This window comes from Phyllobates terribilis, unplaced genomic scaffold (assembly GCF_046119375.1).
Source record: "Phyllobates terribilis strain yellow unplaced genomic scaffold, ASM4611937v1 Scaffold_4__5_contigs__length_816908805, whole genome shotgun sequence".
Classification (NCBI taxonomy): domain Eukaryota; kingdom Metazoa; phylum Chordata; class Amphibia; order Anura; family Dendrobatidae; genus Phyllobates; species Phyllobates terribilis.
Window position 1 is genome coordinate 702,715,275 of NW_027362764.1, and position 13,564 is coordinate 702,728,838.

The window sequence follows — 13,564 nt, forward strand, 5'->3', positions numbered from 1 at the left end:
TATTCCAAGATCTATGGATTAAAATCAACTTTTGTTCGTGGGAAAACACCGTTTAAGCATTGAAGGCCTATTGTTAGGATAGAAGATTAGTTTGTACATTTACAGAGAAGCATTTTGTGCAGTTCCTAATGTATTTGGATTCTTCCATAGTTATATGAATATTTCAGCGATCATCGTTTAGTTCCATGTACATGGGACCCCTAGTCTTATATAGAATATGTACAGTAGAATTTACACCTCTGCACAGCATAGACTTTCTCCTCTCTTTTTTGTTATCTGTCTCAACATAAAGCACTGAAATGCACACATGTTGAAGTAATAGTTCTGGCACACTGACAGCTTGTCAGCGGAAAGACAACATATTTATCTGGGAGCAAAAACTGCTCAGCAAAACTTTGCCAAGACCCTGTCATTTCACAGACCATTTTTTAGAAAACAAGTTTTACCTGAATTTCCCCAAAACATTACAATAAAGGCATAACCGATATGGAAAACCGCCTGTAAATCTTTGCCATATGTATAGAGCGTGCTTTACCTATTAATGCACTATATGGTAATATTAAAGGGTTATTTCCATCTTCTTTGTTTGGGGGAGGGCACCGCTAGCTAGCTTGCTGAACTCCTAATTCATGGGTGGGTGAGCGCTTTTTCTAGACTGACCGTTCAGGCCAGAGCAATGTCATGTCACTGGCCTTAATGTGATAATGGTGCTACATAAGGCAGCATCATGCGGGATTGGAAGTGCTATGATTGCGACAACCAACTATGACATACAGAATTGGCATGACCCCATTGCAGCACCCCAGTTAATGCTGTCTCTAGAATGTGCCAACATCAGTAGGAAAAAGCTCATGTCCGGCCACCACTCCGAGACAACAGTGGTGACCATTGACTTTCTTACGAGCTATAAATGTTGAAAAGGAGGACGAGGACAAATAGATAAAGGAACTAATTTAGTAAATTGCTTATTTTTAGGCCACGTTCACACGCTCCGTATTTTACATCATTATTTGTAAGCCAAAATCTTGAGCAATCATAGAAAAAGTATAATATAAATAAGTGCTGTGGATTTGGAATCTTGTCAATGTATACTGAGACTATTGTGGGGGATTTCACAACCACAGTACTTTTATCTGCACAATTTATGCTGTGGGAGGTGCCCAGTTGAAATACTTTGTGGGTACATTACCTTGTGTGGAAAGGACGCCCATACACATTCGATAACAGTTGGCCAAACAATCTCCCAACTCCCCCATACACAGGAACGCTAGTCTTGGCTAAGCACCTCTGTGTTTTCTGCGAGAGCCGCCACCAGACTCCTATGGCAGCGGATTTTCTCCAAGCAGAGCAAAATGATCGTCTGCTGAAATTCTGGAAGCTGGATTCTTCTCTCCTTCAACATTATCTTTTGCGGGGGAGAAATGGGAAGCCCCCATAAACATTAGATTGTTGGCCCATTTCAGCGATATTGGTGGGTTCACAGACTTTAGTCTAATATGTACGAGGGCTTAAAGTATGATGTGATTCAAGCAACAATTGAGACAATAAAGGTATTTGCTGGGGTTGCCAGGAATGTGGCATATCTCATTTTGTACAGCACATAATGTATAAAGCACAAATAGCGTAAAGTTTGGACGCTTATTTGCAGTCAACGTTCATAGAATCCTTAATCTAAAACATTTCTGCTTTGACTTCTTCTGAATTGCTGATCATTTTGGCTATTGGACTTCTTTTTCAGTCTGTGACAGTTTTGGCAAGTGGGGAAGAAAGGAATAAAGAGCCAACAACCTATGGAGTCAGTGACATAGTTGGCAAGATTCCTATCTTTTTGTTTGGCACATTAATGCTGGGACTTACCAGAATACATAAAACATAATTGATATTTAGAAGATATTTTCACTATAATATATAATATTTTGTCTTTTTGTTTGTTTTGTGAGTGATTTGTCTTTTTGATGGATGTTAGCATCTATTCTGATTAATGCCTAAGATAAAAACATAGTGAGCAAATACCTTGCAGTAAATAAATAGCAATCGTGCATGAAAATAACATAGGGTACTTGGTTAACTTAATTTAGTTAAAAATAAAACATAAAAGCCACCCCACCACGTCATGGTGACCTTATTTGGGTCGGTCCTAACCTGTAGTATTTAAACCTTACCATATGTTAATTGACTTAAATGTGAATAAGGGCTGAGCAGGACAGAGACCCTGACTAATGAACACCCATCGATGGGGAGCTATAAAACGTAATGTCCAGCTCAAAGAAAGGGAGGCTTCACCCTTATTTGCGCAGAGTGCAAAAAACTGAGTTGGTATACATACAACGTGTACGCGCATATTCACGCTGGCCACTAAATGGTTAAAACCTAAGATAACAACAAAGTGAGCAAATACCTTGTAGTAAATAAATAGCGATAGTGCATGAAATTAACATGGGGTACTTAGTTGACATTATTTTGATCAAAAAAACGTAATAACCATCCCACTGCGTCAAGATGACCCTATTCGGGATGGTCCTAGCCTGTAGTATTGAAACTTTACCATATGTCACTGTTACTGTTTGCAGAGATGTTAAAAGTTTGTGTCATGTTTAACCTTACTTCTGCCAACTCCACTACTTATTCAGCTCTTCATCTTATAAGTCATCTCCCGCAACATGTCGAAATCCACCATTACGCCTCTGGTTAGACTATTGGAAAATATCTGTCCAGATATGCCTATAGTAAAGTTAAAGGGGTTGTCCACAATTTTAATTTGTATAAAAATGAACCTATTGTAGTGCTAAAATGGGAAGAAAAAAAATCCACATACTCACACTCCTGGTTCCCACCGCTCTTCCATATTGCTTCTAATGTCCCCCACTGGTCTCTTGGCTTCCTCCTCTGGCAGCAGCCATTGATTAACTGCAGTGGTAATATACCTTCTAAGCTAGAAGAAAGAGCTAGGTATGGTAGTTTAAAAACTTTCCCAAAGTGCTTTTAACATATATAGAAGTAATGGTCAATCCCTTTAAATGGAGCACCTGTTCCCTATCATTTCCTTTGTAAAATTTGCCAGCGATCCGGTAGCAGGGAATTCAGCATTGATTGTAAATCTTTTATAAGGGAATACAAGAAAGCAATTTTCAACAGTACACCCCTTCTTGTAAACAGGGATGTGCAGTAATGCAGACTCTTTGGTGACAAGGCTTACTGCAACCATCATTCGTCTCTGCACAGTTTCCACATTGACAACAATTACTGAGTGTAAAACAAGCACCGAGTGACATCCCTTTGACATCCTATGGGCAGCTCATCTGCCCGAGTAAAAGTGCCGGTAGTTTGCTTTATTGGCTTAGATGTAGATAGCTGGTATAGAGCTTGCGATACATTTATTATACAACATATGTCTAATTTATAGCAATGTATGGATGATGATGTACATGTGTATTGTATATCTTATGTGGGGAACAGACATGAATCAGTTTGTGTTCATTTTATATCTGGCATGTTGTGAGATCTTGTGAAGAGAGGTTGTCAGGCGCACAATATGGGAATCATTATAAAATATATCCCAGAGCATTCCCTCAGCTTGCTTGAGTTTGCTAAAGATTAATATTTTGTAGGAAGCCGAAGCCGGCCAGCGTCCAGAATTTAATCAAGATTTGTCGAATGAAAATATTTGCATTGGCAATGTCAGGGTGAAGCTTTGCATCTCCCACCTTCTTCTGTAGAGCCCTTGCGCGGCACTCGTGAGCTTATATGGTCACCTGTTGAACATCATGTATGGAAATTTCACTCACACACAGCCTTGATATATTCTGCAAATATTAAATCTGCGTGGGAAAAATCAAAAGCTGGTTTTAGCATGCATTCCCATGTCAAATGCTCTAAAATGCACATTTGTTAGTATAGCAGCTGAGTGGAGCACATCATTGGAACAAATATAGATTTTATTTCAAGCCGCTGAGTAACTTGAATGCTTAAGAAAACAATACTGGTTGAAAATGCATGATTAGGCCCCGGGTCATCCATAGAAATCATGGGGCCCCATGATAGGCGCAGTCACAAATGGGGGCATCTTTCCACCTTTTAGACAGGGAGAGGAATATGTATTATTGGTGCGCACCAACCAGTGCCTCTACTGAATTACCTTCGTGTTTTCACTCACTGCGATCTTTCATGACCACCTTATTATATGATGCCGCTCCATACTGTATGATACCCCACAGTGAATTCTCCAACACAGTTTGCCCTGACAGTGACTCCCATACACACTGTAGATGATTCCACCAAAATATGATGCCTACTCAGTGCCCCTCCCCACATAGTGACCCAAACACAATCTAATGCCCCTGCAGTGAATTTTCCCACATAATTTGCCCTAACAGTATTCCCCATAAGCACAGGATGATGCCCCCTCAGTGATCCCAGCAAAATATTATGCCTCCACAGTGCCCCTCCACATAAAGTGACAGTATGATACCTCCACAGTGCCACCCACACACAAGATGTTGGCCACACAGTGGCCCCAACACAATCTAATGCCCTCTCAGTGCCCCTCACACACAGTATACCACAGTACATACCCCTCACACACATTACCATGCCCCTACAATTACACCCCCCCAAATATGATGCCCCACAGTACATACCCACCTCCATCCAGAATATGATGCCATTATGAGGCAACACATTGCTCTCTAACACAAGTACTGATTGACAAAATGAAGAAAATGACTCCCCTCACCCCATTTCCCTGATGTGCTGTGCGGGGATGGAAGCTCCATTCAGCTGGCACAATCTAGTGATAGGATTGTGCATGCTGCGCACAGGCTGAATGGTGGAGCAGGACGGCTCCCTGTTCAACCACTGTATTCAGCTGTATCTGCATCCTGAAGAGGCATCAGGTGGGAGGGCGCACCCCCTCCCAACTCTCTGGCCCCATTGAGGCCCCATGGCATGCCACTTTTGGCAGTAGGCCAATGATGGGACCCTCAGTGACCAGCTGTAATCGGTACATGATGCTGGCAGAATCTACTCAATTACTTTACTTTTACTGTTCTTTTACGCTGGTTAATAGTTAAGGGGCCTGAGAAGGTGACCCCTCTCCAGTAACTCATAGCTCCTGTATACACTATCGAAAGTGAATTCTCTAAACTAGACAAAAATAGGTAGGTAAGGAAGTCAAAAGGTGCAGCCATTGCTAAAGCGATTACTGCTGTTTCCTGGCACCCCTGAGCTGCTCCCTGCTGGGTTTTATTTACAGGTTTGCAGCTGGTATCCACCGCCTACAACACTTTACTGCTGCTGCCAATTATTGGTCTCAGCAGTGATGAAGCGGTAGGTGGCAAAAGACAGAACTTGAAAAATTTTGCAAAATTTTCAGGGGTCTGGTCATCAACTTCTAGACAGATTTTATAAATAGATTTTTGCACCAAAAACGTGTCTTTTGGCAGGAAAAACACCGCTTACACCTTTTTAACTTATTTTTTTTAATGCTTTTTTTCTCCTATTTATTCGAATGGATGAAAAACTGCAAAAGTGCCGAGAGAATGGACATACTGCACGTATGAAACTGCTTCAACTCTGGGAGGAAAAAATAAGTAGTATGTGCGGTAGATTTCAGAAATCTCATTCACTTGGCTGGCACAGTAACACGTGGCTTTTTTTTTTTTTTTTTGCATCAAGAACGCAATGTGTGAAAAAGTCCTAAAAATTGCAACTTTTTTTTTATTTTTAACCCAAGATATGACTTCATTTTACTTGGATACTGAATGGTAAATGTAGGCGAAGTTTGTGAGGGCTGGGATTTTATTTAAGACGTATTTGAGTCTCCATGTGTAAATTGCCTTTTGTAAAACTAATAAATTCCAGAGGTCACAAGTGTCTTCAGACTATTTACTGTTTAGGAATATATGCTTCATGTATAAGTCAGTTGCTGGTATGATATCTTTCATTGTGAGCACTTTGTGTATAATCAAATGGTGCAATATAATTAGCGACAATGGAGGAGAACATTATGGCATAATAACCCTTCACTCCAAACATAGTCTGTGGCTGTATCCAAATATTTGCTCCACGTGAGGCTCAAGTTGCTATAGGAAAACCGGATATTTTATATCTGCAAATTTCTTCTTGTATCGCTGTTCATAAAAGGTTATTGTTTTCTCTCCATTTTTGCAGAGACCGTTGATAACAGAGGATCATAAGGATACTCTATACTGTTTTTATTAAGATGACCCAGTCATTTACACTGTTGCTTTGCAGCGCTGGGGTCCTGGGTTCAAATCCCATTAAGTTCATCCAATGCACGGAGTCTGTATGTTCTCCCTGTGTTTGCATGGGTTTCCTCCAGGTTCTCCCATTTCCTCCTACAATTCAAAGACGTACTATTAGGCAGTGTAGACTGTGAGCCTTAATGGGAACAAGGATGATTATGTCTGTATAGCGCTGCAGAATATGATTTTTTTTAATTATGCTTTTCTTATATAGTTATCAGATTTTGCCGCACTTGAGACATCATCACTGTCCCCATTGGGCTCACTATCTATTTTCCCTATCAGTATGGTCTTTGGAGAGTGGGAGGAAACCCACACAAACACGGGGAGAACATACAAACTCCTTGCAGATGTTGTCCTTGATGGGATTTGAACCCAGGTCCCCAGCGCTACAAAGCAACAGTGCTAACCACTGAGCCACCATGCTGTCCCTTATGATGGCGCTTTATAAGAATGCATGTCTACGTAAAAATTATAAAGCCATATTAATGTGACCGCTCTGCTGTAATAACACATTTATTAACAGACCAAAAGTTTGGACACACCTCATTTAAAGATTTTTCTGTATTTTCATAACTATGAAAATTGTACATTTACACTGAAGGCATCAAAACTATGAATTAACACATGTGGAATTATATACTTAACAAAAAAGTGTGAAACAAATGAAAATATGTCTAATATTCTAGGTTCTTCAAAGTAGCCACCTTTTGCTTTGATGACTGCTTTGCACACTCTTGGCATTCTCTTCATGAGCTTCAAGAGGTGGTCACCGGAAATGGTCTTCCAACAATCTTGAAGGAGTTCCCAGAGATGCTTAGCACTTGTTGGACCTTTTGCCTTCACTCTGCGGTCCAGCTCCCCCCAAACCATCTCGATTGGGTTCAGGTCTGGTGACTGTGGAGGCCAGGTCATCTGGCGTAGCACCCCATCACTCTCCCTCTTGGTCAAATAGCCCTTACACAGCCTGGAGGTGTGTTTGGGGTCATTGTCCTGTTGAAAAATAAATGATGGTCCAACTAAACGCAAACCAGATGGAATAGCATGCCGCTGCAAGATGCTGTGGTAGCCATGCTGGTTCAGTATGCCTTCAATTTTGAATAAATCCCCAAAAGTGTCACCAGCAAAGCACCCAATCACTATCACACCTCCTCCTCCATGCTTCACGGTGGGAACCAGGCATGTAGAGTCCATCCGTTCACCTTTTCTGCGTCGCACAAAGACACTGTGGTTGGAACCAAAGATCTCAAATTTGGACTCATCAGACCAAAGCACAGATTTCCACTGGTCTAATGTCCATTCCTTGTGTTTTTTAGCCCAAACAAGTCTCTTCTGCTTGTTGCCTGTCCTTAGCAGTGGTTTCCTAGCAGCTATTTTACCATAAAGGCCTGCTGCACAAAGTCTCCTCTTAACAGTTGTTGAAGAGATATGTCTGCTGCTAGAACTCTGTGTGGCATTGACCTGGTCTCTAATCTGAGCTGCTGTTAACCTGCGATTTCTGAGGCTGGTGACTCGGATAAACTTATCCTCAGAAGCAAAGGTGACTCTTGGTCTTCCTTTCCTGGGGCGGTCCTCATGTGAGCCAGTTTCTTTGTAGCACTTGATGGTTTTTGCAACTGCACTTGGGGACACTTTCAAAGTTTGCCCTATTTTTCGGACTGACTGACCTTCATTTCTTAAAGTAATGATGGCCACTCGTTTTTCTTTACTTAGCTGCTTTTTTCTTGCCATAATACAAATTCTAACAGTCTATTCAGTAGGACTATCAGCTGTGTATCCAGCAGACTTCTGCACAACACAACTGATGGTCCCAACCCCATTTATAAGGCAAGAAATCCCACTTATTAAACCTGACAGGGCACACCTGTGAAGTGAAAACCATTTCTGGTGACTACCTCTTGAAGCTCATCAAGAGAATGCCAAGAGTGTGCAAAGCAGTCATTCAAGCAAAAGGTGGCTACTTTGAAGAACCTAGAATATAAGACATATATTCAGTTGTTTCACACTTTTTTGTTAAGTATATAATTTCACATGTGTTAATTCATAGTTTTGATGCCTTCAGTGTGAATGTACAATTTTCATAGTCATGAAAATACAGAAAAATCTTTAAATGAGAAGGTGTGTCCAAACTTTTGGTCTGTACTGTATGTATATGTAGTACGCTGGAATGCTTGTAGCTAGTACTGAGCAGCCAATTCTCAGTTTATGGCTAATTATATTGTGGTAGATGGGATCTAAAATTTGACGACTACCTTAAAAGGAACCTGTCATGAGGATTTTATTCTTCAAACGAATGTCACGTTTGTACAAGCACTTTCATTCTGATTAAATGCCGACCATGATTGCAGAAATCCATTTTAATGTTTCTGAGAAATCCAGCTTTGAAAGAGTATGCAAATGAGCTGCAAGTGCTCTGTGGTGGGACATTGCACTTGCAGCTCTCCTGCTCTCTCTTCCTATTTCCTGCCTGCCTCTTGTGTCTGACTGACAGGGCACTCTTGTTTATTACCTGACTCCCCTGACCTGACGCCAACACTTCACTGCTGCTCGTTCCCGCTCCACTTCTTTCCTCAAATAGGGTTAACGCTTGCCCATATCGATAAACTGGGTCTAGCACCGTCATGAGAATCTTACTGCTCGTTCACCGACACTGTTGGAACTTGTGCCAGATCTTGGCCAATGGAGGCAGCTCACTGAAACATGAGTGACTTGTCAGTCAGGCACAGGAGGCAGGCGTTGAGCGGGGAATAGGGGGGCATGGCGGGAGAGAGGTAAGAGTCTGGTCCTACTCAAAGCACTTGCAACTCATTTACATATGATAAGAACTCTGGTTTTCTCATATACTTCAAAACTAATTTCTACAATCAAGGTATAGGTTTAATCAGCATGAAAGTGCCTGTACATACATGCCATTAGTTTGAGGTTCCATTTGGTGGCACATTTACAAGAACTTTGGGCCACATTCTTTATTGCACTTGAGCTTTTTTGTGTGTATGCTGTTTTTGTTGTTTTTCACTTGTTTATTCTTTATTTGTGCCTTATTGTTCTTTAAATTTGTTCCTTTTTTAAAGTCTATTTTATATGTATTTATTTCTTTATATTCTCTATTGCATCCTGGGTTTGGGGTTTCCAGATGGTTTTAGCTGATTAATTGCATCTTTTCAAAAAGTCGCTAATTGTTTTTCCACAAATGTACTCAAGTTCCTTCTACAGTGATTTTCTGTGTATTTTTTCCTCAATTGTTGCAACTCTTTAACAGAACATTCGACTTTTTACTTTAATCACAAAAAGAGCATTCATGATTTTGCGGAACGGTCGGGAACCAAGTGCGCCATTTTTAAGAATTTGGCACCAAAAAGTTTGATGAATACCCCAAGACAAAATAAAGTGAATGAAATAAATGCAAATGATGAATCAAGCTTTTTATTTTTTTCATTTAGGTTGCTTAGAACCACTGACAATTGTTTCCTCATCTTTCTTTTAAACCAAATTGATTACAGTGGCTCAAATTTTCTGACAACTTTTGTAAAATTTTATGCCACATCTTGGATTTATGCTAATTTTTTGTACTATAATTGTGATGCACATTGGCTCATTTTCGATACGCAACACCTTGTGTAGTGAGGCTTTGAAAAACATCTAAATCAGGTAATAAATATGACACCATTTTTTTGTGCAAATTGTAGCCTTAATTCTCACATTTATCTTTGGAAAACTGCCCCTTTAACTTTTGTTTGGATAAGAATTTCTGCAGAAACTTGCAGTAAATTTGACAAATGGGTATTTCAGAATTTCACTTTTTCGAGACCCAATTCTTCTAAACTGTTTATACTCCTTTAATTAGTGATGACATTAATAAATTTTATGAAAATTCTGCCTTTTTTGTAGGAGCTGTGCTGTTGGCGAGTATTCAAGGATTAGCTCTGAATGTTGATCCGATGTTGTATACATGGCTTCTATACCAACCCCAGAGGAAAGGTGACCGGCAGCCACAACAGGTAACCGTACGAGTCATTAGCTATTTTTGCTGTGGATCGTTGTGATTTTTTTAAAATAGGCTATACATTTTTCTTAAAGAGGACCTGTCACTACATCAAAAGTGGCCAATTTTTGCTATGATTTCATTACTGTTGCTCCCCTGAGTAATCCGTTTTATTTTCTTTTTAAACCCACCATAAGGTTCCAGAGATGAGGGTCTTTTTTATCTAATGCTAATTTTTACTGTCTTTACAAGGGGGTGTGGCTTACATGATTCTCCGGGGGCATGTCTTTAGACTTCTGTAGGTTGAAAATCCACCTTCACTAACTCTTTTTTTAAAAAAGATATATATTTTTTTTTATTAGTGATGAATAGTAATAGTTAAAATTCCAAATTATTATTATAGCGCCATTTATTCCATGGCGCTTTACATGTGAAAAAGGGGTTATTCATAGCAAAACCAATTACAAAAAACTTGAACAAAAACGCAACGGCCACTCACAATCTACAAAGGATGGGTGGGGATACAATAGGTGAGGGTAGAGCTGGTCGTGCAACGGTATGGCGAAGCGTTGGTTACTGCAGGTTGTATGCTTGTCGGAAGAGGTAGGTCTTCAGGTTCCTTTTTAAGGTTTCCTCGGTAGGTGAGAGTCTGATGTGTTGAGATAGAGCGTTCAAGAGTAGGAGAGATGCACGGGAGAAATCTTGTATGCAATTGTGGAAAGAGGAGATAAGATGGGAGTAGAGAAGGAGATCTTGTGAGGATGGGAGGTTGCGTGTAGATAGGTACTGGGAGACTAGGTCACAGATGTATGGAGGAGACAGGTTGTGGATGGCTTTGTATGCCATGGTTAGGGTTTTGAACTGGAGTCTCAGGGCAATGGGGAGCCAGTGAAGTGATTGACAGAGGGGGGAGGCCGAAGAATAGCGTGGGTACACGTGTATTAGTCAGGCATCAGAGTTTAGGATAGATTGGATTTGTTCGATAGTGGTAGAAGGGAGGCCACAGAGCAGGAGGTTGCGGTAGTTGAAGCTGAAGATGATGAGGGCATGCACTATTGTTTTTGTAGAATTGTGGTTGAGAAATGTGCAGATCCGGGAGATATTTTTAAGTTGGAGTCGGTAGGAAGTGTAAAGGGCTTGGATATGTGGTTTGAAGGAGAGGTCAGAGTCCAGGGTTACCCTGAGGCAGCGAGCTTGCGGGACTGAGGAGATTGAACAGCCATTGATTTTGATGGATAGGTCAGAGCGGGGAGTTGAGTGAGATGGGGGAAAGATGATGAATTCAGTTTTATCTATGTTAAGTTTTAGAAATCTAGCAGAGAAGAAGTATGAGATAGCGGACAGACATTGTGGGATTCTCGTTAGTAAGGAGGTGATATTGGGTCCAAAGAGGTAGATCTGTGTATCCTCAGCAAAGAAATGATACCGAAAGCCGTGGGACTCTATGTGGCTGTTACAGGCCAAGGGTGTAGATGGGGAAGAGCAGGGGTCCTAGGACTGAACCTTGGAGGACACCGACAGATAGGTTGTGAGATGAGGAGGTGGTGTGTGAGTGGGAGACACTGAATATCCTTTCTGTTAAGAATGAAGAGATCCAAGAAAGGGCCAAGTCTTTGATGCCAAGATATGAGAGAGCCTGTAGTGATAGGGAATGGTCTACTGTGTCGAAGGCAGATGACAGGTCCAGGAGAAGGAGGACAGAATATTGTCACTTGGATTTGGCGGTTAGTAGGTCATTGGTGACTTTAGTCAGAGCAGTTTAAGTAGAATGGTGCGGTCGGAAGCCAGGTTGTAAGTGGTCAAAGAGGGAGCAGGAGGAGAGGTTGGAGGACATTTAAAAATGGACGTGTTGTTCGAGTAGTTTTGAGTTATAGGGGAGAAGTGTTATGGGGCGATAGCTAGTCAGAGAGGATTGGTCAGTAGAGGGCTTTTTGAGGATTGGTGTGATTGACGCATGTTTGAAGCATGAAGTGAAGACACCAGTTGTTAGTGACAGGTTGAAAAGGTGGGTTAAGGTTGGCATGAAGGCTGTGGTAAGGTTAGGGATGAAGTTGGACTGGATTAGGTCAAGTTCACAGGTGGTGAGATGTGACTTGGAGAGTAAAGAGGAAAATTGATCTTCCTTAATGGTGGAGAAGCTGGTTTTGGAGGAGGAGGATTGAGCAAATATGAGAAGGGCTTGTGGTTGCTTTGAAGAAAAGCTTTGTCTGATGGCATCAATCTTCTGTTTAAAGAATGAGGCAAAGTCCTCAGCTGAGATGAAAGGAGAGGGAGGAGGTGCTTGGGGATGGAGGAGAGAATTGAAAGTGTTGAATAGGTGTTTAGAGTTGCAAGACAGGGAGGATATGAGAGATGAAAGTAGGTTTGTTTTGCTGCAGTGAGTGAATGACTGTTTGACTGCGTTGAAGTGTTCGTTGTAGTGGGACTTTTTCCATCTACTCAGCAATTCTAGAGGCCCGTCTCAGTTCTTTAGTTAGGTTGGTGTGCCAGGGTTACCTGTTGATTGTGCGAGCTTTGGCATGTTTGAGGGGAGTGTCCGAATTGAGAGCTGCAGCTCTTGTGGTGTTATATAAAGCGGGCAGCAACATCTGCATCAAGTAAGGAACTTATGTCTGTAAATTCATAGTTTCTTACCACTATATAAATGCACCAGCAATGGTCAGTTATTATCATGACTAAGGGGGTAATACATGTAGATCTATACTAGATCTATACTATTTGTACCTGTGATAGTCTTTGAGGCCATTAACTTGACTGGGATTTTTCGCGGACCCAGCCGTCCCTGGAAAATAACTGATACCTGCCCGATTTTGACAATACAAGTTTATGGGTCCGTGAAAAAAGTCTTGCCGTGTCATCCAATTCGGCAAGACGTGCTATATGTCTAAAATCCTGGTCAGGAGACTACCATTCTAAGAATAAACTTTGTGCAATCCCAATCTCAGGGGACAATGTGTTTGGTCCTGCCCTAGATAAAATCTTGGAAAGAGCCTCAGACGAAAAGAAAGCTTTTCCGGAGGAAAGAAACAAAAAGTATTACTCCTTTCGTAAATCCCTTGTAACCCAGAACCAGGATTACAAGGGGAAGGGTAAAACCGGAAGATGGAGTTATTCCAAAGTAAAGGTAGGTCTACCCAATTCACTTCAGATTCATCAAAAAGGCCCTGAGGACATTCCAGTGAGGGGGAGACTCTGGTTCTTTTTCAGGGGTTGGCAAACCATAACCAAAAACCCATGGATATTAAGAACAATAAAAACTGGTTACAAAATAGAGTTTATACACCCCCTGCCTCACAAATACCGGCTAACCATTCCCCAG

The 13,564-nt window shown here is 41.2% G+C and overlaps 1 protein-coding gene across 4 annotated transcripts in view; it reads left to right on the forward strand.

Annotated features, from left to right (window-relative positions):
• The window catches only part of VPS13B (vacuolar protein sorting 13 homolog B), a 1,155,013-nt gene that overhangs the window by 459,642 nt on the left and 681,807 nt on the right, over positions 1-13,564 (forward strand). For all 4 annotated transcript variants that reach the window (XM_073679617.1, XM_073679614.1, XM_073679615.1 and 1 more), the window contains exon 20: positions 10,152-10,261. In XM_073679617.1, the coding sequence (XP_073535718.1) occupies positions 10,152-10,261 (110 nt within the window). The remainder of the gene's footprint in view (positions 1-10,151; positions 10,262-13,564) is intronic.